A 23398-nucleotide genomic window follows, 5' to 3' on the forward strand; every position below is an offset into this window, starting at 1 on the left:
GGGTTGGAGATTTTCTCTGCCCGGGGACTGAGTGTTTGCTTTGTCCTCATTATTTCATCATCATCATCGTTAGTGACAGTCGCTAGATTGGACTGTGTAAAAAACTGGACTTTGTAGGGGCGCTGATGACCGCGCAGTTGAGCGCCCCACAAACTGAACATCATCATCATCATCATCATCACGAAGAGGGCATCACCTTAGGCATAAGAAGATTATATTTGTTATTTGTGAGATTTCCTTATCTGAGCAGTTTGGGATTTCAAAGTTAAAGAGCCAATTCAAGTTATCTGGCTGAGCAAGTAAATTGCAAGCTGCTCAGAATACTGATTGCACTACCGCATTTTTCATATTTATATTTCCGCAAAACCGTATTTTGTGCAACAATCAGCACCATACGGCTGCCGGATGCCAAAATCTCCCGAATCATAGTTCACAACCCCCAGTTGCAATACTTGCAAAAACCTCCACACAGAGGGAGCGACTCCATGCTATTGCCAAGGCTATAAACGTGAACAGGAGACCATTTCAGACTTCTTTAGGCATGCAAAACGCACATTAACAAACAAGAGATTCGTACTGACATGGGAACAGTATCTCACCTACTGGTCAATCTGTATGCACCAAGCATGATGGCAAGGCGACTCAGTCGGTTGGATGCACCACGATTTGTGGGTGAAAGCACTCGATTTTCTCACACTGGTCAGGGCTGCGGCATGGCAACCTGTCCTTTTATGTCCATACAGAAAATGCAAAATACCATGCTCAGTTTTCCTCTGGGGACGACAGTAGCAGCTCAGTGCTGTAAGTGAGGAATTTCCTCAGCGGGAAGAAGTGGTTGTCATCAAATACGTACCTGCTGACAGACACAGATTCTGATGCCGCACGCTGTTCTCTCGCAATGGCCTCATCTTGTATCACGAAAGCGTAGCTCGCTCTTGCATCTGTTTGACACATAATGGCATGTCTCCCAAGATTCCGAAACTCGATCTGATCTATGCCACAATCTACACCGTTTCACAATCCACGCTGGTTTCACTCTGTACGGTTGTTGGTGCGGTTTCCTGGGTTTCAGGAAACGCAACTGCTGTTAAAGCCCGACACGACTTCCTCCAAATCTATTGAATCTTCCTGTTTTAATCCTTTCTTTGTCTTTCTACATCACACTCGACTAGCCGTATTTATGTTTCAGGAATGAAATCAAAAGATTTATCACACGCTAATTTAACGTAAGTAAATGACTTTAAGCACAAAAAATAACCACATGCAATATAAATTCATCTCAATTAAATTCCTCAAAATGTATGTTCACACAAAAGGAATCAATCTGCAAATAACACACATTTCCCATGTGCCATGCTAGCATATGCTGTAACTGTAGATCAACGCACACGCAGGTAGAAAATGGGACAAAAAACGATCACTACAACTTCTTGCACCCAAAGATGTGTCTCACTGTGCCTTCATAACTGCAGGATATCAGAAGAAACCAACCCCTACGATTCTTCATAACGGTTGCTGTGAACCGTTTTGCTTATATTTATGATTATAGCTCTGACTCAGGTGTATACTGTGTTCTTGACCTGTGTTATGATAAAACCTTGCCTGTCAAATCTGAACAGTGCTGTTGCTGACCAAAATTATCATGAAAAACATAAGACAAAGATTCAGACATTCAGACCTTCGTGAGATCGAAAAATCTCTCTCTGCCTAATAAGCAGTCTTCTTATCATGCTAGACGAGCGAGTGGCCGGCTGGAGTGGCCGAGCGGTTCTAGGCGCTACAGTCTGGAACCGCGCGACCGCTACGGTCGCAGATTCGAATTCTGCCTCGGGCATGGATGTGCGTGATGTCCCTAGGTTAGTTATATTTAGAGTTCTAGGGGACTGATGACCTCAGAAGTTAAGTCTCATAGTGCTCAGAGCCATTTGAACGAGCAAGTGCATTGTTCATTACCTTCTCTGAACATTAAATAACTGATCGTTAAGTTCGGCCACTGTGCACAATGAATACACTGCCACAATGAGAATAGCAACTTTTCCATGCAGTTGATTATTCTTCATATTTTTAGGTCGCCTAACCATAGGACTGTTGTACAGTTAACACAGCGATTTCGAGATCTAACTCAAAATTCAGTATAGCTTTTTTTATTTGCTCTGCTGAAATGACATAAATCACAAAAATTGACAAAGAGAAAAGTTCTCGAAAATCTAATTGAAATCATAGAAAATGACGCTAGCACTGTGGGAAGGGAGGAGGGGGTTATCAAATTATACAGAAGACTACATGGAGAAAATGCAACAAGATTTCCTCATCTAGGCAGCTAAGGATTTCAAAGTTAACGAGACCAAAAAAAGTTATAATCAGTTTGTCAACACAAGTTGCGCGGAAGAACAAGAAATTTCCGAGCTGCTCGGAATATAGTTTGCATTATAGCAGTTCCGCCATTCACATTTCCCTGAAATCAGCTAGTATCTGCCAACCAGTACTTTACGACGGCTGGAAAACGAAAACCCCTTAGTTCACCTGCAATACTTGCAAAAAACTCAACGTGAAGAGGACGACGCAGTGCTGTTGCCAATCTGACAAACGAGAATATCGTTTATTTCACGTAAAAACACAGGTCCACAGCAGAAACTTCCCTCTCTAGACTTGCAAGACGCACATCAACGTTACAGAGGAGGGTACTGACCTAGAACAGCGTCCCGTCTATTGGCCAGCCTCTTCACGCCAGGCAAAATGACGGGGAGACTCGTTCGACTTCTTGGAGCGAAAACATTCAATTTTCTCCTGCTGGTCGGGCAACGCCACGGCGGTCCGTCCTTTGATGTTCACATAGGAAATGCGAAGTATCATGCTCAATTATTCTCTGCGATTGCAGGGGCGTTTTGGTGGTCCTCGTCCCCAGAAAAGACAGGTGCCAGCTCTCATCAACAAGAGCCAGGAATGGTCTGCATCTTCACTTCTGTGAAAGTGCTCCACTCGCTGGGGATGCTCACATCTGCTGTTGAAACTCAGTGACCGCCTTCCGGTGACGAAGAGGAACTTAGGAATACAGTGACAGCACGCCTTTCCAACTAGAAATAAGCAATACTTGGTTCCCAAGCAAACATGATGAGTACTTTCAGGCAGAAAATGAAACAATACCACATAGTGATATGTCGCAAAGAGTTACCCCATAATATTGCCCAGTAAGATTTCAGTGAATTAAAATATGAAAAAAATTATTAACTTACGTGCTTCTATATTCCAAAAGATACCAGATATTCTCAGGGCAAAAGTATCCGAACGTAACCACATTATCAGATCTCTCATACCGTTTTTCCATTACAGGTTTTAATCAACATGCACAACTAAGATCTAACAAATTTCTCTCCTATTTATTTTTTCTTGTTGGTGTACTAGGTTAATAGTAGGTGGGATTTTTTCACAGTACAAATCCGGATGAGCTGTTTTGTCTCTTGTTTTCAAAGTTTAAAGTTTTGTTACTCATACAAAATCAGTCAGTAACTTGCACAAAGAACCATTTCTAATTTCTTAGCTGACGCTTGTCTGATCAGCTTCACAACAATGCTTATATTATCTGCCAACAGGACTATTTCTGCCTACTGATTCAAATAAAATGAGAGATGACTAACATAAAGCTAGAACAGTAGTGGGTCAATGACCAAATTAAATTAGTGAAAGAGGAGTTAATCAGCTATATTGCCGGCCGTTGTGGCCGAGCGATTCTAGGCGCTTCACTCTGGAACCGCGCGACCGCTACGGTCGCAGATTCGAATTCTGCCTCGGGCATGGATGTGCGTGATGTCCCTAGGTTAGTTATGTTTAAGCAGTTCTGAGTTCTAGGGGACTGATGACCTCAGATGTTAAGTCCATTAGTGCTCAGAACCATCAGCTGTATTTCATACGCCCTGTCTTCTAAAAGGAAACATTTTTGGAAACCAGTTGGCAAATAGCATTGCTGTTTTGCGTAATGTGAATGATCTGGACCCTACTTACATTAGGATAACTTGCTCAGTAGAAACCACTAAACGACTGATGATGTCGCTTACAAGGATCTGTAAAGTTTATGAATTAGTATGATCAGTACGAAAATATAGCGCAAATATTACGTCCCGAACAGATAAGAATCAGGAACCTCTATGATGACAGTGTAAGTCTTATCCCCTCACTGTAACGTTTACTTAATTAAACGTTGTCTAATCCGATGTCAAAATGATATAACCATTTTACTTCCATAATATTGTCCAAACGAAGAAAACAAAGGTAGGAGACAAAATTAGGTGTCAGTTGCATGTAAAGATCAACTTGAAACTCCAAAAGACTAGACATGAGTTACCCAAATAAATAATTTTTATGCAATCGTAAAATTAATATTTCTGAAGCACCTCAGTTAACTGGTATATCGTATAGGGTTTATGATTTAAAATTTTTTAAAAAAATGAAATTTGACTTTAAATTGCTAACATACTCTTTAGTTATTATCCGCTTCCTGATACTTGTTTCACAAATATACGTGATACTTTGGACATAAAAGGACATAGTTCAAACCCTGACCAAGCTGGTAACGATAATGTTCGACGTCGACGATCATTTTTCATTTTAGCCAAGCAATTTATGCGTCTCGGAAAAGTATTTTTTTAGACTTTATTTGTGTTAAGACAGTCCCTCCAGTTACAGTCCATAGTCCATTTTTGTCACGACATGCAGTTGTTATTACGTACAGTCTGCAGGTTGCAAACCTAAACATCAACGAGGTTCTCATCAAGTGCTGACAACAGGCAATAACCGGGTTCTCAAGTAGGCACATTTTATGTTCTTCCGCACGTTGATGAGAGGGTAATCCGTCTGGCAGTTAGCAAAGTAATTTCATTAAAATAGCACTGACGTAGATCAGCGTTGTATTAATCTTAGATAACTGGCGAAGTACAGCAAAAGGTTTAATGTAAACATAAATCTTTTTAAGCGCTAGTATTATGTGTATCTTACACTACTGGATAGTGCTATTAATATGTTTAACAAAGAATGTAAACTTTTTAGATTACCCATTTATATATCTGTTTTATAAGATTATGACCTCATTCCTTGCGAGTAGTTTTTAATATATGTAAGAGAAATCTTGCGGCAATCTTCGAGTGGTTGGTAAAAGGCGTCTTGTGGAACCAATCGAAGAAATGTCATCCAACGACACTGCACAAAGTCGATGTTATGGACGCCAGCGCCTGGAACTAGGTCACCCTTGTTGCGGGAGAAGTGATTTTGTACGCTGACATACCGTAGGCGGAACGTCTCGCAAAGTTGTTGGTTATTTAGTCACCGCAACTGATTGCCTTTGTCGCCAGTGGAGAAAATACAGATAGCTGTTGCGTAGATAGGCCTTGTCTCCTAGGAATTCGATGCTTCGTTATCTCAATGAATGACAGTTGCGGACACAGATTTCCGTCTGCAGTTTATTTTTCTTCTGGAACTCTCTAAAGTGTTTCAAATGGCTCTGAGCACTATGTGACTTAACTTCTGAGGTCATCAGTCGCCTAGAACTTAGAACTAATTAAACCTAACTAACCTAAGGACATCACACACATCCATGCCCGAGGCACGATTCGAACCTGCGACCGTAGCGGTCGCTCGGTTCCAGACTGTAGCGCCTAGAACCGCACGGCCACTCCGTCCGGCAGGAACTCTCTAAAACCCCAACGTTTTTCGATATATAACAGAAAAATAAACTGCATATGGAAATCCGTGTCCTAAAGTGTCATCCAACACGGCAACAGAGCATTGCATTCATAGTAGACCAGGCCTGTATACGCAGCAGCTAGCTCCATCTTCTCCACTGGTGATCGTTGCAAGCAATCTTGATCGCTGAACAACAAACGACATTGCGAGACTTTCTGCCTACGGTCCGTCAGTGTACAAGATCACGTTTGGCACCGAAGGGGTGGTCTAGTGGCAATCGCTGATGCCCATAACTTCGGAGTTCTGTAGTGGCATTGAATGACGTTCCAGGATATGGCTTCCTACCGTTGATTTCTTCCTGAAGACACATTTTATGGCCCTCGAACTTTGTCGCAACATTTTTGGCACACTCTGTATTCTTCTACCACAATATGTCAACCGGCATGATATTAGGCATCAAATAATAGTGGAAATCATCTCAACGGCTCGCAGTATATTACTACACGTTTAGTTTTTGATGTGGCGCGTCCTCTGAGCAATGGAGACATTACCCACTTGCAGGACAGGAAACAACATACACACATCAAAAAAAGTTTTGCATCACATCGGTTCCAAGAGTTCCAGAATCTGAGCAGAAAATTGGAATAAAGTTCAACCTAAATATCATTTCCTCCCTTTTTAATGCTCATCAAAACCACACATTGCATCTTGTACCACCATACAGTGAGAGCTTTAGAGGTGGTGGTCCAGACTGCTGTACAAACCGGTACCTCTAATACCCAGTAACACGCCCTCTTACATTGACGCATGCCTGTATTCGTCGTGGCATACTATACTCAAGTTCATCAAGGCACTGTTGGTCCAGATTGTCCCACTCCTCAACAGCGATTCGGCGTAGATCCCGCAGAGTGACTGGTGGGTCAAGTCGTCCATAAACAGCCCTTTTCAATCTATTTCAGGCATGTTCGATAGGGCTCATGTCTCGAGAACATGCTGGCCACTATAGTCGAGCGATGTCGTTATCCTGAAGAAAATCATTCACAATATGTGCTCAATGGGAGCGCGAATTGTCGACCATGAAGACGAATGCCTCGCCAATATGCTGGTGGTCGGAGGATGGCATTCACGTATCGTACAGCCGTTACGGCGCCTTCCATGACCACCAGCGGGGAACGTGTGCCCCACATAATGCCACCCCAAAATAGCATGGAATCTCCACCTTGCTGCACTCGCTGGACAGTGTGTCTAAGTCGTTCAGCCTGACCGGGTTGCCTCCAAACACGTCTCCGACGACTGTCCGGCTGAAGGCATAAGCGACACTCGTCCGTGAAGAGAACGTGATGCCAATCCTGAGCGGTCCATTCGGCATGTTGTTAGGCCCAGCTGTACCGCGCTGCGTGGTGTCGTGGTAGCAAAGATGGACCTCGCTACAGACGTTGGGATTGAAGTTGCGCATCGTGCAGCCTATTACGCACAGTTTGAGTCGTAACACGACGTCCTGTAGCTGAACGAAAAGCGTTATTCAACATGGTAGCGTTGCTGTCAGGGTTCCTCCGAGCCATAATCCGTAGGTAGTGGTTATCCACTTGAGCGGCCTGGGCGAGGCATTTCATCGACAGTTCCTGTCTCTCTGTGTCTCCTCCATGTCCGAACAACATCACTCCGAGATTCCTGGACACTTTTCTTATTGAGAGCCCTTCCTGGCACAAAGCAACAATGCGGACGCGATCTAACGGCAGTATTGACGGTCTAGGCATGGTTGAACTACAAATAACACGAGCTGTGTACCTCCTTCTTGGTGGAATGACTGGAACTGATCGGCTATCGGACCCCCTTCGTCTAATAGGCGCTGTTCATGCGTGGTTGTTTACGTCTTTGGGCGGGTTTAATGACGTCTCTGAACAGTCAATGGGACTGTGCTGTGATACAAAACCCACAGTCAACGTCTATCTTCAGGAGTTCTAGGAACCGAGATGATGCAAAACTTCTTTTGATGTGTGTATATCAGTAGCATAAGTGTGAGTAATAAATTTTTTGAGTAGTCCTAAGTTTCCATTAATTAGTTGTTGTTTGTTGTTGTTGTCTTCAGTCCTGAGACTGGTTTGATGCAGCTCTCCATGCTACTCTATCCTGTGCAAGCTGCTTCATCTCCCAGTACCTACTGCAACCTACATCCTTCTGAATTGCGTTGAATAGCTCTCAAGGCTTCAGCCACTGGCACTGTTGAGCTATTGCAACGTTTCGATGAGCGTCATATTCATCATCTACGTCAGATGAGGAGTACGACAGTCGTCGAAACACCGCGGTAGTTCAACGCTGTCACCAACCTGGAGACCGAAAAGGTTTTTGTGAGCAATACACGGCGGAAAAATCTACATTCTCACAACATAAAAATCAGCTCACCTTGGGAAGTGGGACCATTTTGCCTTTATTTGACACACCATAGGAAAAATCTGTACTGAATAATAAGAATTAGACGACGCGAGTAGTGAGACAGCAACAGTTTGAGAGACGTGTAATGTGGGCTGCGACAGGCGAGTGGTGCTCGGGACGGGGCCGGTACCTGCTGCGCCACACGTCGCTGCGGGTGCCGGGCGGCGGCTGCCAGCTGCTGACGGCCCGAGGCCAGCGCTCGCTGCACGCTTGCCTCAGCCGCCTCGCCAGCCGCAGCGCGCACTTCACCTCGGCGCACCCGCGCGCTTGGCAGGAGCTGCTCGCCTGGTGACCGCCTTCCTGTTTCTCAGACCCTTACCTCTATCTTCAATTTTTACAGCTCTTTTCCTGTCCTCTGTACTTTCCCGAACTCTCCCGTTTCTTGAGACTATTTATAATTCTGCCCTTACTGTAACATGTCATTTCCTGGCAGCATCTATGGGCGCTTTCTTTCTTTTTTTTTTTGCCTTTATTGAATTTCGATTTCCCGCTAAGGGGGCGGGCTGCCAGCAGCTTATGGTTAAAATGGCTCTAAGCGCTATGGGACTTGACATCTATGGTCATCAGTCCCCTAGAACTTGCTACTACTGAAACCTAACTAACCTAAGGACATCACAGAACACCCAGTCATCACGAGGCAGAGAAAATCCCTGACCCCATGGGAATCGAACGCGGGAACCCGGGCGTGGGAAGCGATGGGAGCAGCTTAGTACACTGCTCTGCAGCCTACAGACTGTTTAAAACGTAAGAAGAAGAAGATAAGAAACAATAAAAGCACACGATAAAACGGTGACTTAAATTGTAAAACGGCGGAAAATTGTGGAAAGTTAAAACATAAAACAAAGGGTTGGCAATGCTAATAAAATACACAGGTAAGTAGAAAAAAAAATGGTTCAAATGGCTCTGAGCACTATGGGACTTAACAACTATGGTCATCAGTCCCCTAGAACTTAGAACTACTTAAACCTAACTAACCTAAGGACATCACACAACACCCAGCCATCACGAGGCAGAGAAAATCCCTGACCCCGCCGGGAATCGAACCCGGGAACCCCGGCGTGGGAAGCGAGAACGCTACCGCACGACCACGAGATGCGGGCAGGTAAGTAGACAGACAATTAAAAAATGTGGTGACAGTCTGGTTTCTGTTGGCAAGAGATATAAAAATCACACCCAGAGAGAGCATGATGTCCGTTCACAACGCTTCGGAAAAGACACACGACACTGAACACTCACTGTAAACACTGCACTAAAATGTTGGCATAAAGATGACACACCATAGCTGGGGGCAGATGGGAGGGGGCTGGACAGATGAGGGGAAAACAAGGCGGGAGGAGAGGAAAAACGAAAGGTGGAGGGGAACCAATGGAGGTAGAGGACTCATAAAGGGGGGGGGGAGGGGCAGGGCAGACACAAGAGGGAATGGGAACAGGCAGAGGAGGGAAATGCAGAAGGACTCAGGGGAGAGAAGGGGGGCAGAGAGAGGGTAGGTGGGGAAAAAAGAGGATGGAAGGGAGGAGAGGGAACCAAGGAACAGAACGGAGGAACGGAGGGGGCTGAGCATCAGAGTTGATAGGAGGGATAAATGGAGGGAGAGACGGCATTATCCAGGAGGGGGAGTTCATGGAAGCCACCTTGGGAAAGGAGATGAAGGTTGTACAGATGGAGGGTAGGGGGAGGCGCTTTCCTGTGGCTATGATCTATATTAATTCAGGGCTCCGGTATAGCGAAAAGGAACTTTCCTCCAGCCAGGAGATAATCTACATCGACATCTGCATGCACAGAGCTGAAAAACCTAATGGGACAACGGCATGCATATACGACATGCCCACTGATTATGACCGGGCCAAATATCTCACGAAATAACCGTCAAACAAAAAAACTACAAAGAACAAAACTTGTCTAGCTTGAAGGGGGAAATCAGATGATGCTATGGTTGGCCCATTAGATGGCACTGCCTTAGGACAAACGGATATCAACTGCGTTTTTCTAAATAGGAACCCCCATTTTTATTGCATATTCGTGTAGTACATAAAGAAATATGAATGTTTTAGTTGGACCACTTTTTTCACTTTGTGATAGATGGCGCTGTAATAGTCACAAACATATGGTTCACAATTTTAGACGAACACTTGGTAACAGGTAGGTTTTTTAATTTACAATACGGAACGTAGGTACATTTGAACATTTTATTTCGGTTGTTCCATTGTGATACATGTACCTTTGTGAACTCATCATTTCTGAGAACGCACGCTGTCACAGCGTGATTACCTGTAAATACCACATTAATGCAATAAATGCTCAAAATGATGTACGTCGCCAGCCAGTGTGGCCAAGCAGTTCTAGGTGCTTCAGTCTGGAACCGCGCTGCTGCTACGGTCACAGGTTCGAATCCTGCCTGGGGCATGAATGTGTGTAATGTCCTTAGGTTATTTAGGTTTAAGTAGTTCTAAGTTCTAGGGGACTGCCATTTTGATGTGTGTCAACCTCAATGCATTTGGCAATACGTGTAACGACACTCCTCTCAACAGGAAGTAGTTCGCCTTCCGTAATGTTTGCAGATGCATTGAAAATGTGCTGACACATGTTGTCAGGCATTGTCGGTGGATCATGACTGGAAATATCCTTCAACTTTTCCCACAAAGAGAAATGCGGGGACGTCAAATACAGTGAACATGTGGGCCATTGTATGGTGCTTCGCCGATCAATCCACCTGTCATGAAATATACTATTCAATACTGCTTCAACCGCACAGCGCGGTTGGCAATGTGGGCGGCCCCAGTGGGGTGAGGGGTGGGGGGCCAGGGGGGGGGGGGGGGAGTGGTTGCGAGCGCCGCCTATACAGGGTGGTCGGAAATTCCCGTTACATACTTCTAGGACTTGTAGATGATAGTGAGTACTTCGTTATTTTGAATAGGACCTATGAACATTCGTTCATTTTTTCTAATGTGAAACACATCTCCTGTACTGAGCAAGTGTTCATAGCTGTTAAGGTACGCACTTTAGTGCCCACGTTTACTGGACATTTTTTCTCGTTTTTGTCCACACTACCACCACTGAAAGTTACCAACCCTACACTCTTCGCAACACAAGAGCCGGTACATGCATTCAATTGTCAGAGGTATCAGAATGGTTTTCGTTTATAACTTTCGACTCGTTCGTTTCCTGTAGAGGGACCCTTACTTCAAATTAATACATTTATCGTTCTCCATCATCCTAGAAAGTCTGTAACATCATCACAGAATCACCCCGTGTATGCATACATTTACAAATGCCCGTGCCTATAACATTGACGCTCTGTAGTCTCGTTGGATGACGTTTTTGGAGATGGGTAATTGTTCAAAATACGATGTACTCACTCCCCTCTACAAGTTCTAGAAGTCTGTAGCGGGAATTTCCGACCACCCTGTATGTATCCATCATTGCATCTAGTTGCTGCACTGCGCCAGGCAAAAGTAGGTCCGGTACGATATTGCGAGGTATCCTATGACTTTTGCCACTTCAGTGTATATACTTCGCAGGCCACTATGTGGTGTATGGAGGAGGATACTTTGTACTACTACTATACATTTCCTTTCCTGTTCCACTCGCAACCAGAGCGAGGGAAAGACGACTGTCTGTATCGTCGCAACAAACTCTGATTTCACTTGTGTGAAACAAAGACAACGTTAATACACTACGGTCCCACGTCCACTATTTAACACTGTCTGATCACAACTGACTGGTCGAATGCACATTGTTGTTTGCAGTTGTTAGTTGAAGCTGCCGCCGGCCGCGGTGGTCTCGCGGTTCTAGGCGCGCAGTCCGGAGCCGTGCGACTTCTATGGTCGCAGGTTCGAATCCTGCCTCGGGCATGGATGAGTGTGATGTCCTTAGGTTTGTTAGGTTTAAGTAGTTCTAAGTTCTAGGGGACTAATGACCACAGCAGTTGAGTCCCGTAGTGCTCAGAGCCATTTGAACCATTTTGAAGCTGCCACCGTGGTTACTTCGCTGACGTAGATTATACGCCAGGAATAAAACTCCACAAAGTGTAAATGTTAAATTATTTCTGAAAACTGACGAAATCAGTGAGTCAGCTGGGGCTGCCGGTGCGGGTAAGGTGGCAAGCCGTGTGACCTCTGACGCTGAGTTTGTTTTGAAGTGGTCGTGATTTCGGAAGTCGTGAGTTAGTGATCCTTTGTGATCAAAGAGGGTACTTTCCCAGTACTAAAAACCTACAAAATATTCGAAAGAGTGTTTCCGTGCGTAAGCGGGAATTCTGCTTAGGCGCTTCCCTGTTTTTCTCGGCGACATTTGCCTTTTAGCGAACGAGGACTTACTGCGCAGAAAGAGGCCTCATGGTAGAGAGTGGAGTCATTAAAATAAGTGGAGGTAATGTCGGATAAAAGCAAAGTGTTTGACTAGTTTTAATTGAACCTCATAAATTCCGTTCGTTTCCGTGGAAACTTGACCGTGACGCTTTTGTGTGGCTTTTCCCTAATGACTTTACAGTGTATTCCTGTTTTGTTGTTGTGGAAGTTATCGGCGGAAGCTGCTAGTAGCTAGTTGCAGGTCTCGCACGCCGCTCATTGCCAGGAGTGTACCGACACCGCGTGACGCTAGGGAGGCACCGAGATCGGACGGAAGGAACGTTTTAGTATCTCATTATTCCTAGTATCGTTACAAAGGTTGTTTATAAATGAATTATACAAAAGTCATCTATAATTGTGAAAAGAGTAAATAATTCACAGAAATGTTTGATACAGTACTAAATGAAGTACCTTAAAGTTGTATTCTCTCCGAACACTGTTAGTTCTCGACGTTCCCGCTAGGTGTGCGAGTGAGTTACTCCATCAGTCATCAGTCCTATAACCGTGCAGAGCGCGCGCAGTGTTATTTATGGTCCCTTGAATCCAAATCCGCTGCTACAGTTCAGAGACAATATCGCAAGCCACAACCTCAATGACCAGTAAATTGGTACAATAGTTTAATCGAAACTGGTTTTGTATCACACAGGACGCCATGTCAGGATCGGTTAGCAGACTCTGATGCAGCAACTGGACAAGTTCGATAGCCTTCCATTCCTAGTCCGCAGATATCAACGAGAAGTGCCAGCTTAGAACTGAATGCACCTTGTGTTAAAGTGTCGAACGTATTACGAAACGTCTGTAATTCAAACCCTACAAAATGGAACTGTTGCAAACTTTAAGCGAATGTGAAGAAGAAAAACGAGCTGAGTTTTGTGTAGAAATATTTAACAGATTGCAGACTGAAGGTGATTTTTTTAATGAAATTGTGTCCCATGACGAAGCAGCCTGCCAGACCTGCGGTAAAGTGAATCGGCATATGGAATGAGCAGAACCCATGTCACGTAATGGAACATGTATGAGACTGGCCTGAGATAAGTGTTTTTTGCGGTGTAAGCTGTAACAAGTTTTACGGCCCTTTCTTTTCCGCCGAGTCAGCTGTAACTGGCATGTGGACACACGTGAACATTGTCTTATCCCTCAATTACAACAGGATATGGGCACAGAATTTACTTTTCCAGCAATATGGCGCGCCATCATATTTTCGTCTTCAAATTGTCACTTATCTCTGTAGAAATGTGCCGACTTGGGTTGAACGTGATGGAACAGTATCTTCGTCAGTACGGTAGCCTGATTTTAACGCAAAGGACTTCTGTATATGGAGTTTCATCACAGACGCTGTGTTTGTTCGGCCGCTTCGTAGAGGAGCTGCGTCAATGGATATACAAGCACTTACCACCACACATCAAGACTTCCTTCATAGGATTTTGCACGAAACTGATTGCAAATGGGACGTTTGTCGTGTTACAAAAGGTAGCCACATAAAATTTTCTTGAAGATATACTGCATTCAGTGGTGTATCAAACACTTCTGTAAGTTATTTACTTTTCCATAGTTACAAGCTACTTTTGTATAACTAATTTATAAATACCCTGTGAGTGGTCACAACCATGCATCAACAGAGTACTGTTCATGGCAAGATCTCCATCAAACCATACACATTCAGGTTTCCCAAGGGTTACGTAAATAATTTAAGATGAATGCTAGGAAGGTTCTTTCGAAAAGTGCTTGGCCAATGGAAAATTAAACCCCAACTTTCCATTTCTTCTCAATTTACTCTGGGTACTACGTCACACATCATTTGACGTTTACGCTATTTACTATCACTGTTCTATATCTTAATCTACATACATACTCTTTAAAACAGTGTGAAGTGAGCAGTAGACGGTACTTAGCATTGCGGAGCGCAGGAAGAATGACTGCTTAAATCCTGCTGTGCATACTGTACTTAGTCTAATCTAGTCTCCACTGTCGATACGGGAAAGATATATGCTGGGCTGAAGTATATTTCTTGATCCTCACAAAAACGGGTTCTTGAATCTTTGGAAGTAGGCTTCCTGAGACAATTTGTGTCTTTCTTCAGACATCTTCCACACAAAAGTCTGACCTTCCATGATACCCTTCTTTCTATACGTTTAATGTTCTATCTTAGTCTTACCTGATATACATCTCACATACTTGTTTTGTAATTAGCGTTTTGTAAGTAGTCTCCTCTGTAAAAGGACTGCTCTTTCCCAGTATCCCACCAATGAACCGAATTCATCCACCTGCTTTACCTACGACTGATCTTGTGTGATTATTCCATTTCACATGCCTCCGCACTACTGCAGCCAGGTATCTGTACGAGTTGGCTGATTCCAATCGTGGCTAATTGTTGCTGAATTAATATATTCAACGTTTTTGCATTTACTGAAGTACACAGTTTTATGTTTCTGCAGATTTAAATCAAATTGGCAACCTTCGTATCATTTTGAAATATAAGATAATGGAATATTATCAAAATCTGAGGCCGGCCACTGTGGCCGAGCGGTTCTAGGCGCTTCAGTCCGGAACCGCGCTGCTGCTACGGTCGCAGGTTCGAATCCTGCCTCGGGCATGGCTGTGTGTGATGTCTTTAGGTTAGTTAGGTTTAAGTAGTTCTAAGTTTAGGGCCTGATGACCTTAGATGTTAAGTCCCATAGTGCTTAGAGCCATTTCAACCATCAAAATCTGACTGAATATTTGTAAAGCTTTTTTCAGATAACACTCTTATAGACTAGTACTGTAAAAAGGCACTTTACTGTTAATATTGTCTGCTACGTCATTAATATTCAACACTAGCGAACTTGGCAATGCTTCGCAGTTGACAGATATATATGTGGGAGTTGGATATATGTCCTAATCTGGGATATCCCAGGAAACTATGGCAGAACGCAAATTTCGTCTCCTTGTTGCGACTTCGCCTTTTTAGAAGGTACGAAACTCGAAATTATAATAAAGCATATGACATACGAAAAATAAAAGCCCATATGTTTTCTTTTCTGTTTTTAAGGATTATTTAAAACTATTGTACACAGTAAAATAACAGAACTTAAGAATATACGAGGGCTACTTTTCTTTCAACCTCCGATCGGTCGCAAAAATCAAAACCACAGTGAAAACCCGGTGAAGCTTTGTGCAGATGTGCATATCTGTTGCACAGTATCTCTAGTATGCCCATCTATCTGACAATGACAGAAACACTCTGATCGTAAATCGGCTCCAACGTAATTCTGTGTCCGATCTTGAGCCTTCTTCATTGATACTGGTAAAAAACCTTGATTCGCTTAAACTGATGGGTAAATCGGTTGGGGTCACTGGTGTTCGAGGTCTCTTTAGTTGCTAGATATGTGTGTGTGTGTGTGTGTGTGTGTGTGTGTGTGTGTGCGGAACTTCTATTCCAATAACATATTTTGCGTGATCATAACGTGCTAGCGGTTTGCATTACAAAGTTCTAGAGCTTCAGAGTTTCGAGGTATAACCCTTTTGCGTTAACTTCTATCTGCCTGAAGTTAATTCTACACCTGTCGATGTTTCTCCATCCAAGCTAACATGCTGCGCCCTTCCTACTAAGAAATCCCTAATTCAATCTAAAATCATACTTTCGTCAATAAACGTTGATGTGATATTGAGTCGATTGCTTTTCAGATGTCAAGAAAATACTGTATCCACTTGATTGCCTAGATATATGGATTTCAAGATGTTGTGTGAACAAAGGGTTTCGCATACCGATATTGTCGGAGTATATGTTACTTGGCAGAGAGGAGGTCATTCTGTTCGACATATCTCATTATGTCCGAGCTCAAGATAAGTTCTAGGATTCTACAGCACATTGACACAAATGAGACTGGACGGTAGCATTGGAGGGGAAATATTCAATTTCGCAACTCAACTGATTTTTATGGATTGCCTGGTCTTATGCTTTCTGTTTTTAAGTCCAACCACTGAACGGCCTTTGTATATGTCTTATATAATATCATCTTCCCATAAAGAACTTCCGTTTGCCTGTTCGTCTCTTTTCCTTACCTCTTCCATGTCATTTTCTTCAACTTTTATTTGCCCAACTCTTTGTATGTAATTTTCCCTTGAAACAAGTTTCAATTTTGTACTTCGAATGTAACCACGTTTGTCTCATTCGCATGCTCATCCCCGATTCTCCATGTGTAGCAGTGAGCAACAGAGTGCTATGACAGATAAAATCTTGATGTTGTTGTGTCTAAATCCTGTGAACTTTTTGCTCGAATCTGTTATAATTTTTCATTTACAACATACTATTCAGTATAGTTCTAAAAGTACTTAAAATAAATTTTCCGTTTCTAGCATGCTAAACATTAAGCGAATCACATATAGAAAATTTTCAAATCTCTTTTGAATTAGGTGACTACAGTGGACTCTCTCGAAGTATCTCCTTGCCATTATTCAAATTCTTAGACTGTACTTGGGGTTTTAGATATTCTTAAATATGTTGTGAAATGAAAATTAACAGGTAATAATTTTAAGAAATCTATGTTTCGTCATATAGATCACACGCAATTACTGTGACTCCTGAGTGCTCACACAAGTACGCCGTCCTTTGTCCCACTAGATCATGTAATATAAAACATCATATCTCTTTACTTTCAGCTATTTGCTCTCCTATTTTTTGTCGTTTTCTTCTAGAGATCTATAACTAACATTTCTTTATTAGAGACCATTTAGAATCATCTGCATCTGTTTCCTTCCCTTGACATCTCGTTCTGGCTTCACCCCTGAGCCTTGCCTTTGTTCATTTGATACCACATTCATTCTACCATTTCTGAATTACTTCTTAGAGCACATCAACAGCTTCTCATTTCAGTTGATGTTTATTGAGATTCATATTTATGAATTACCGTAAATAACGTTATCCTTTTACAGATCTTCCCAAATCATATCGCCTTTGATAGAGACAATACACATTACCAAAAAATAAGAAATTTCGATTTTAAACCAACTGATCGGCATAGAGGTAAAAGTAAAGCCTGTGATGCGAGCTCTTGATCGGACTGTTAAGTCTGTCTTCGTATTCGCTATGGCATTAGGAGGGGGAGGGATGGTGGACACCTCACGCCGACGGTCTTTTATCCACCCCCTATGTGTCTATGGACAGTGTGCCTTCGACAAAAGCTTCAGAACTTCAGAACCTCGAACAGCTTCCTCCAACCACGCAGCCCGGCAGTTATGGTGTAGGGGGTGTATTTAACCAACGCCACAGACTCCTGCTCCGCCTTGACTGGCATGCACGATGTATCAAAATTTTCATAACACGAATTTAAAAGTATGTGCCATAATTAATTAACGATGTACACCTAACAGAGAATCGCCCACAGAACGGAAAATCTTAAGCTACAGGCAACGAGGGAATGCAGTCCTAGTGAATTAGTCACATGTAAGAAGGATGTTACAAACTTCAATCGAGAACACTGCGGACATGCTGTTGCTGAAACAACTTACGGAAACCACGTATATTCACCTCGCACCATTAGCATATCTCGGTTTATCTGACGGCCATTCGGATGCATGCATCTTAAACCACCCGAATTCTCTGGCTGGGTGAACAACAGCTATTAGAGAATGTGGAAACGGACTTGCAGAAGCTGGCAATTCTAATCATAAAAGAGAATCGTAAAGAAACGAAGGGAAAGGAGGAGACGAGAGAAACTTGTAACATAGCTCTTGAATGACGAATAGATTTATAGATTGTAGCTAATTGCACCGAAACGAGTCGTGGTGCAGTAGAGGTAAGATTGTCACTTAAAACCCAAGTTTTTAAGCGTCTGCACCATGGGGAAGACGCCGTACTTAGATTAGTGTGCTGGTCTATTCGTGCGTGGAATACAACTGCGTACCCGTTTCTTTTCAAGATTCGTCTGATTAAGCTGATTCTGCTGTTGGAGCTAATGGCTGCGCTTTGAAGAAAGTCCTCATCACCTGCATCCGTCACTCAGATAGCAGTTTCGAACAGTTGAATAATTACACGCTAGGTGAAAGATGCCTATGCACCCCTACTTCAGACATAAGCAGCACAGTCATTCCTTTACATAGAGTCATTCCTACTTCCATGGTGTAAATTTTTCTCCCTGGTTTGATGCGGCCCGCCACGACTTCCTCTGTTGTACCAACTTTTTTACCTCAGAGGAGCATGTCAGTTAGTCGCTGGGAGTCGAAGTAGTCTGTCTTTGCGGATCAGGCCTACTCTATGTCGTAGGAGTGTATTTTTGAGAAATATTTGTACTTGAAATTGGTAATCCCCTTCTATTATTCAATCCCTAAGTACTTCAGTTGTCATTATGGAAAAGGTTGCTATTCCCTCTACAAAAACTGATTTTCGGCCACTAATTCCACTGCATACTGTCTACCGTAAGCCCACTGCCGGAAAAAATGCAACTCCCTTAAGGACAAGTCATTTTATTGACAAGTGAGAGGACAGGTAGTTTATCATTGTAGGAGCATATGATCACAAATTCAGACCAAATGAAACACACATGTCACAGTAAAGAGTGCCCAAACAGACGCAACAGTACATAGTGTATGTGGTGTCATCGCCAGACACCACACTTGCTAGGTGGTAACCTTTAAATCGGCCGCCGTCCGGTAGTATACGTCGGACCCGCGTGCCGCCACTATCAGTGATTGCAGTCCGAGCGCCGCCACACGGCAGGTCTGGTCTAGAGAGATTCCCTAGCACTCGCCCCAGTCGTACAGCTGACTGCTAGCGATGGGTCACTGACTACAGACGCTCTCATTTGCAGAGACGACAGTTTAGCATAGCCTTCAGCTACGTCATTTGCTACGACCTAGCAAGGCGCCATATTCAGTTACTATGTCTTCTGAACAGATAATATTGTGACTCATGTACCGTCAAGGGCGAGGTTCATCATTAATGGATTAAAGTTAAGTATCAAACTAATTACGTCCTCTTTCTGAATTCTCATTCCTTGTCATGTTCCAGACCTCACGTCAGTATAGTTCTTCCCTCCTCACGTGAGCTAAAGCGCGTGCATTTCGTCCATTTCTAGTAACACGGTGTTGGCTCTTCTGCCAACACAACAGGGTACTCCACTCTGGCAGCAACACAGGCGTCTGTTCTCGCATGCAGTGATCATAAATGTACCGAATGGCACCCTGCGGTAGACTGTCCCCAGAATCTTGCACCATTTGTTGCATTTCAGTAATGGTTCTTGCATTCCCTGGAGAACGAGTAAGTTCCCACTTCATCATGTCCCATACATGATCAATGGGCGAGAGATATGGTGGTGCTACTGGCCAGGGCAGTTGTTGTACTCTGTGAACAGTAGCTTGCATCACAGCACTCGTATGTTAATGTGCATTATCCAGCTCAAAAGCACATCACCTTACTGTCGAAAAAATGGCAGTAGCACGGAGATAATGGCCTGTAAAACGCACTAGGCACTGCTTGCTTTATGCTGTAAAAACGCCAAATGCGACAGTGAACTGTAACTCATAGCTTCCCACACCGTGAAGCCTGGGGTGGGACCTGTGTCGTGGGTGAATGCACTCAAATGGACATCTCACCATGTCGACGCAACAGAAGTGTTCATTCCATCACTGGTATACAGACAGAACCTATTGTCGTCATTAACGGCATCCCACTCCCCAAGTCAACTCTTTCACACACCAAAATGGCCATGTTTGGACGTGTCGTGGCTTTCTTAATCCTGCTGAAAGCAGACAGTTCCCAGTGGTTCTCCGTGACACAGCGGGATCAACAGTGCCCGAGTTTCGTCCGTGGGTGACGTTCGGTCTGCCATCGCTACTGTTGCAGTGTGTTGACCTGGACGTGTGTCTGTACTAAGCGGATTTCCAGAAACTAGTCTAACGGTATGCGAATGTCCCGCAGACTCCCCCTGAGAGTAGAGCCCTAACATGTGCAGCAATCTGTCAATACGTCCACCCAGCTTTCTGCCCATAATGCGACCCTGTTCAAATGTCTGAAGCCGTTCAAGAGGAGTACGCATCGCTGGTGGAGCATGGCTGTACCTTAGAATGTTTGTTGCAAACACTTCATCTCTAAACTCAGTACAATAACTGCCTGTTGAGTAAAAACAGAGGGTGCACAGACAGGTCTCTTGAGTGCCACCTGGTTGTTGATGACGGTGACAAATGAATCACTGACAGTACAAGCAATGCGTATATTATACTTGGTACCACTGAATACTGTCCTTGGCGAGTGCTGATTTTTTTCTGGCAGTGTAGATTCAGCTCAGAGAGATGTGGTAGCTCACTGGGCGCGTCTATCAACGACAGTCATCCACATGGTGTTCGTGTTAGGGAAGGCTCCAGCACAGATTGCGTGAGGTTACAGCAACTCAAAATGACCTCTTTCTGGTTGCTCCAGATGCCCAGCGTCCTTTTAGACTTGCCAGAGTACCGGAGGAGCTACACTCCTGCGTTTGTTTTTACCTCCTTATTTTACGATATTTTAAGCCAGCATCCCGACCATGTACCGGTATTTAAGGATGGCTCTAAACAGGGGGACTCTGTTGGTTGCGCTGTTGTTTCCCCTGATCGAGTCGTCAAGTTACGGCTTCCTGCAGCGTTTACCAACTTTGATGCTGAATTGTTTGCGATCTTGCGGGCATTGGAGCAGATGAGATGTGTTCCCAGTCTTAAGTTTCTCATCTGTTCTGACTCCCTGAGTGCCCTTCAGACCATGCAACACTTGTACCCAGCGGATACGGTCGTCCAGAACATCCATGATGCCCTACTCCACCTGCAACGGCAGGGGAAGGAGGTTTATTTCTGCTGGGTGCCGGGGCACGTGGGTATTAGGGGAAACGAACTGGCGGATGTGGCTGCCAAAGATGCATGTTCCCTCCCTCACGTTGTTGAATGTGCCGTTCCCCTCCATGCTGTTACCTCCCTTTTGAGTTTTCGTGTTATGCGCCAATGGGAAGAGGAGTGGCTGGCAGTCGGTGAAAATAAGCTGCGTCTGGTCAAGGCCACCACGCGGCCATGGCGTACGTCCTACCAGTCATGCAGGCGGGATGAGGTTCTCCTCACTCGCCGGCGCATCGCGCACAGTCCCTTAACGCATGGTTTTTTTACTCCGGCGGGAGGACCCCCCAATCTGCAGTGCTTGTGGCGTCTAGATTACTGTTCGCCACATTTTACTTGACTGTCTATTATTCTCTGACCAGAGGGCGGTGGTTTCCTTGCAACCGGATTTGCCCTGTATTTTGCAAGACGACGCAACGACTGTGGTTAAGGTCTTACGGCTTTGTGTCCTGTCAAATTTGTTGCCTCGGATTTTAGGGAGAGGATTTTAATGTGCTGCTGGGTGACTGGCTCACCCAGGGTTTAGGTAAGAGGTCCGCCGGTCACGATTACCTACTTGTTTCACTTCGATTTCTGTTCTCTTTTCCGTGTGTTTCGTCAGTTCTGTGTCTTCTAGCTGTTCTCCTTGTTCGCTATCCGTCTTCGTCCCTTCACCGCATGTGTTCCTGTTTCTATGCGTTTGGGCGCTGATGACCACGCTGTTTAGCGCCCGGAAACCCCAGACCAGACACACACACTGGAGTAAATCTGACATTTCGGTTCCGTTGTATACCCTAACTCCAACGTGTATATTCAGCATAATAGCTAAAAAAACTACGAAGAAAGCGTAGGGGACATGGCAAGCCACAATGGCCCATGACGACTACGATCGGAGTCGATAATTAGTAAGAAATTATGTCCGTGTAAAATATTTGGTACTAATAAGTGTGTGTTGCGTCTCAACAGCCGACTCATAGGCACTGACAAGTGGGTGAACACGACATCACTCCAAGACCGGGCGTACCTGATGAGCTTACAGCGGCGCAGCGTCTTCGCTGAAGCAGGTGTGTGGGCGGACGAGGAGGAGAATGGCGCAGAGCTGGAGAATCTTCCAGAGGAGGGCGAGGAAGGAGGACAGGAGCAGGGCGACGAGCAGGAAGAACAAGAAGAGGGCGAGGAGGAGGGGGGACAAGAACAGGGCAACGAGCAAGGGGTGCCGGAACAGGGCGACAATGGGGAGCTGCCGGCCGTAGAAGTGGAGGACGAGCAGATAGCGGAAGAGGAGGAGGAGGAGGAGGAAGAGGAACAGCAGGAGGAAGAAACTGGCGACATGCTGGCGCAGGACAGCGTGGCGGTCGAGGTGAAGTTCACCTGCCGCCGCCACCTGGCACCTCTCGGCTTCCTGGAGGGCCCCCCACCCACGAAGCGCCCCGTGCCTCACAGGTGAGTAGCTACGCCACATTGCCGACATACTCGTGCCACTAAGGCAATCTATACTGCATGACAGCCACAAGACACTGTCAGATGTTAGCGCAACTTCGCACACATACATACCCGTGGAGAGTATGTGCTCCAGTCGATTGTGACAGGTAGGACGGCCACCAGAGTAAATTAGTGTTCTTCGCGTTTAGCGTTGTTACCAGGTGCCACTTAGTCCTGTGAGACTGTTTCATAAGCATCTGACAGATTTTTCATAGTTGGCCCACCCACCCCTTGTAATCGATCAGCCAACAATCAATTCAGTTGCTTTGCTTGTATGGTAATTATATTTGAATGTTTCATTTCTTTTTAACCAAACATGTTTCGTCAGTTCATGCTAATCACGATCAGGGATCTATAATATACAGAAAATTATTTAGTTATACATTATTTGGTTGCGAGAACTGTAGTGGTCCTAGGCAGTTCATTTAAATTATCTATTAACAAATGCCTAGTTGTAATATATCACTTGCCTTCATTTATCCTGCCCTTTCCATGTATCCAAGTTTTCTTCTGTGTATTCAAAATGTCTACAGCACAGGTTTCCTATTGCTAGGTCACATTTATACATTTCAATACACGTGACCTATCCTGTTGCGCACTGCTTGTGCTGGTAAATATGTTTGGAAAGTATCTCGACATTGTCAGCCATG

General features: G+C 44.4%; 1 protein-coding gene across 1 annotated transcript in view; it reads left to right on the forward strand.

The window, feature by feature from the left end:
* The window catches only part of LOC126355426 (uncharacterized), a 66829-nt gene that overhangs the window by 27649 nt on the left and 15782 nt on the right, over positions 1-23398 (forward strand). The window contains exons 4-5 of the mRNA XM_050005770.1: positions 8208-8394; positions 22233-22709. Coding sequence (XP_049861727.1) covers positions 8208-8394; positions 22233-22709 — 664 coding nt within the window. The remainder of the gene's footprint in view (positions 1-8207; positions 8395-22232; positions 22710-23398) is intronic.

This window comes from Schistocerca gregaria, chromosome 1 (genome assembly GCF_023897955.1).
Source record: "Schistocerca gregaria isolate iqSchGreg1 chromosome 1, iqSchGreg1.2, whole genome shotgun sequence".
NCBI lineage: Eukaryota > Metazoa > Arthropoda > Insecta > Orthoptera > Acrididae > Schistocerca > Schistocerca gregaria.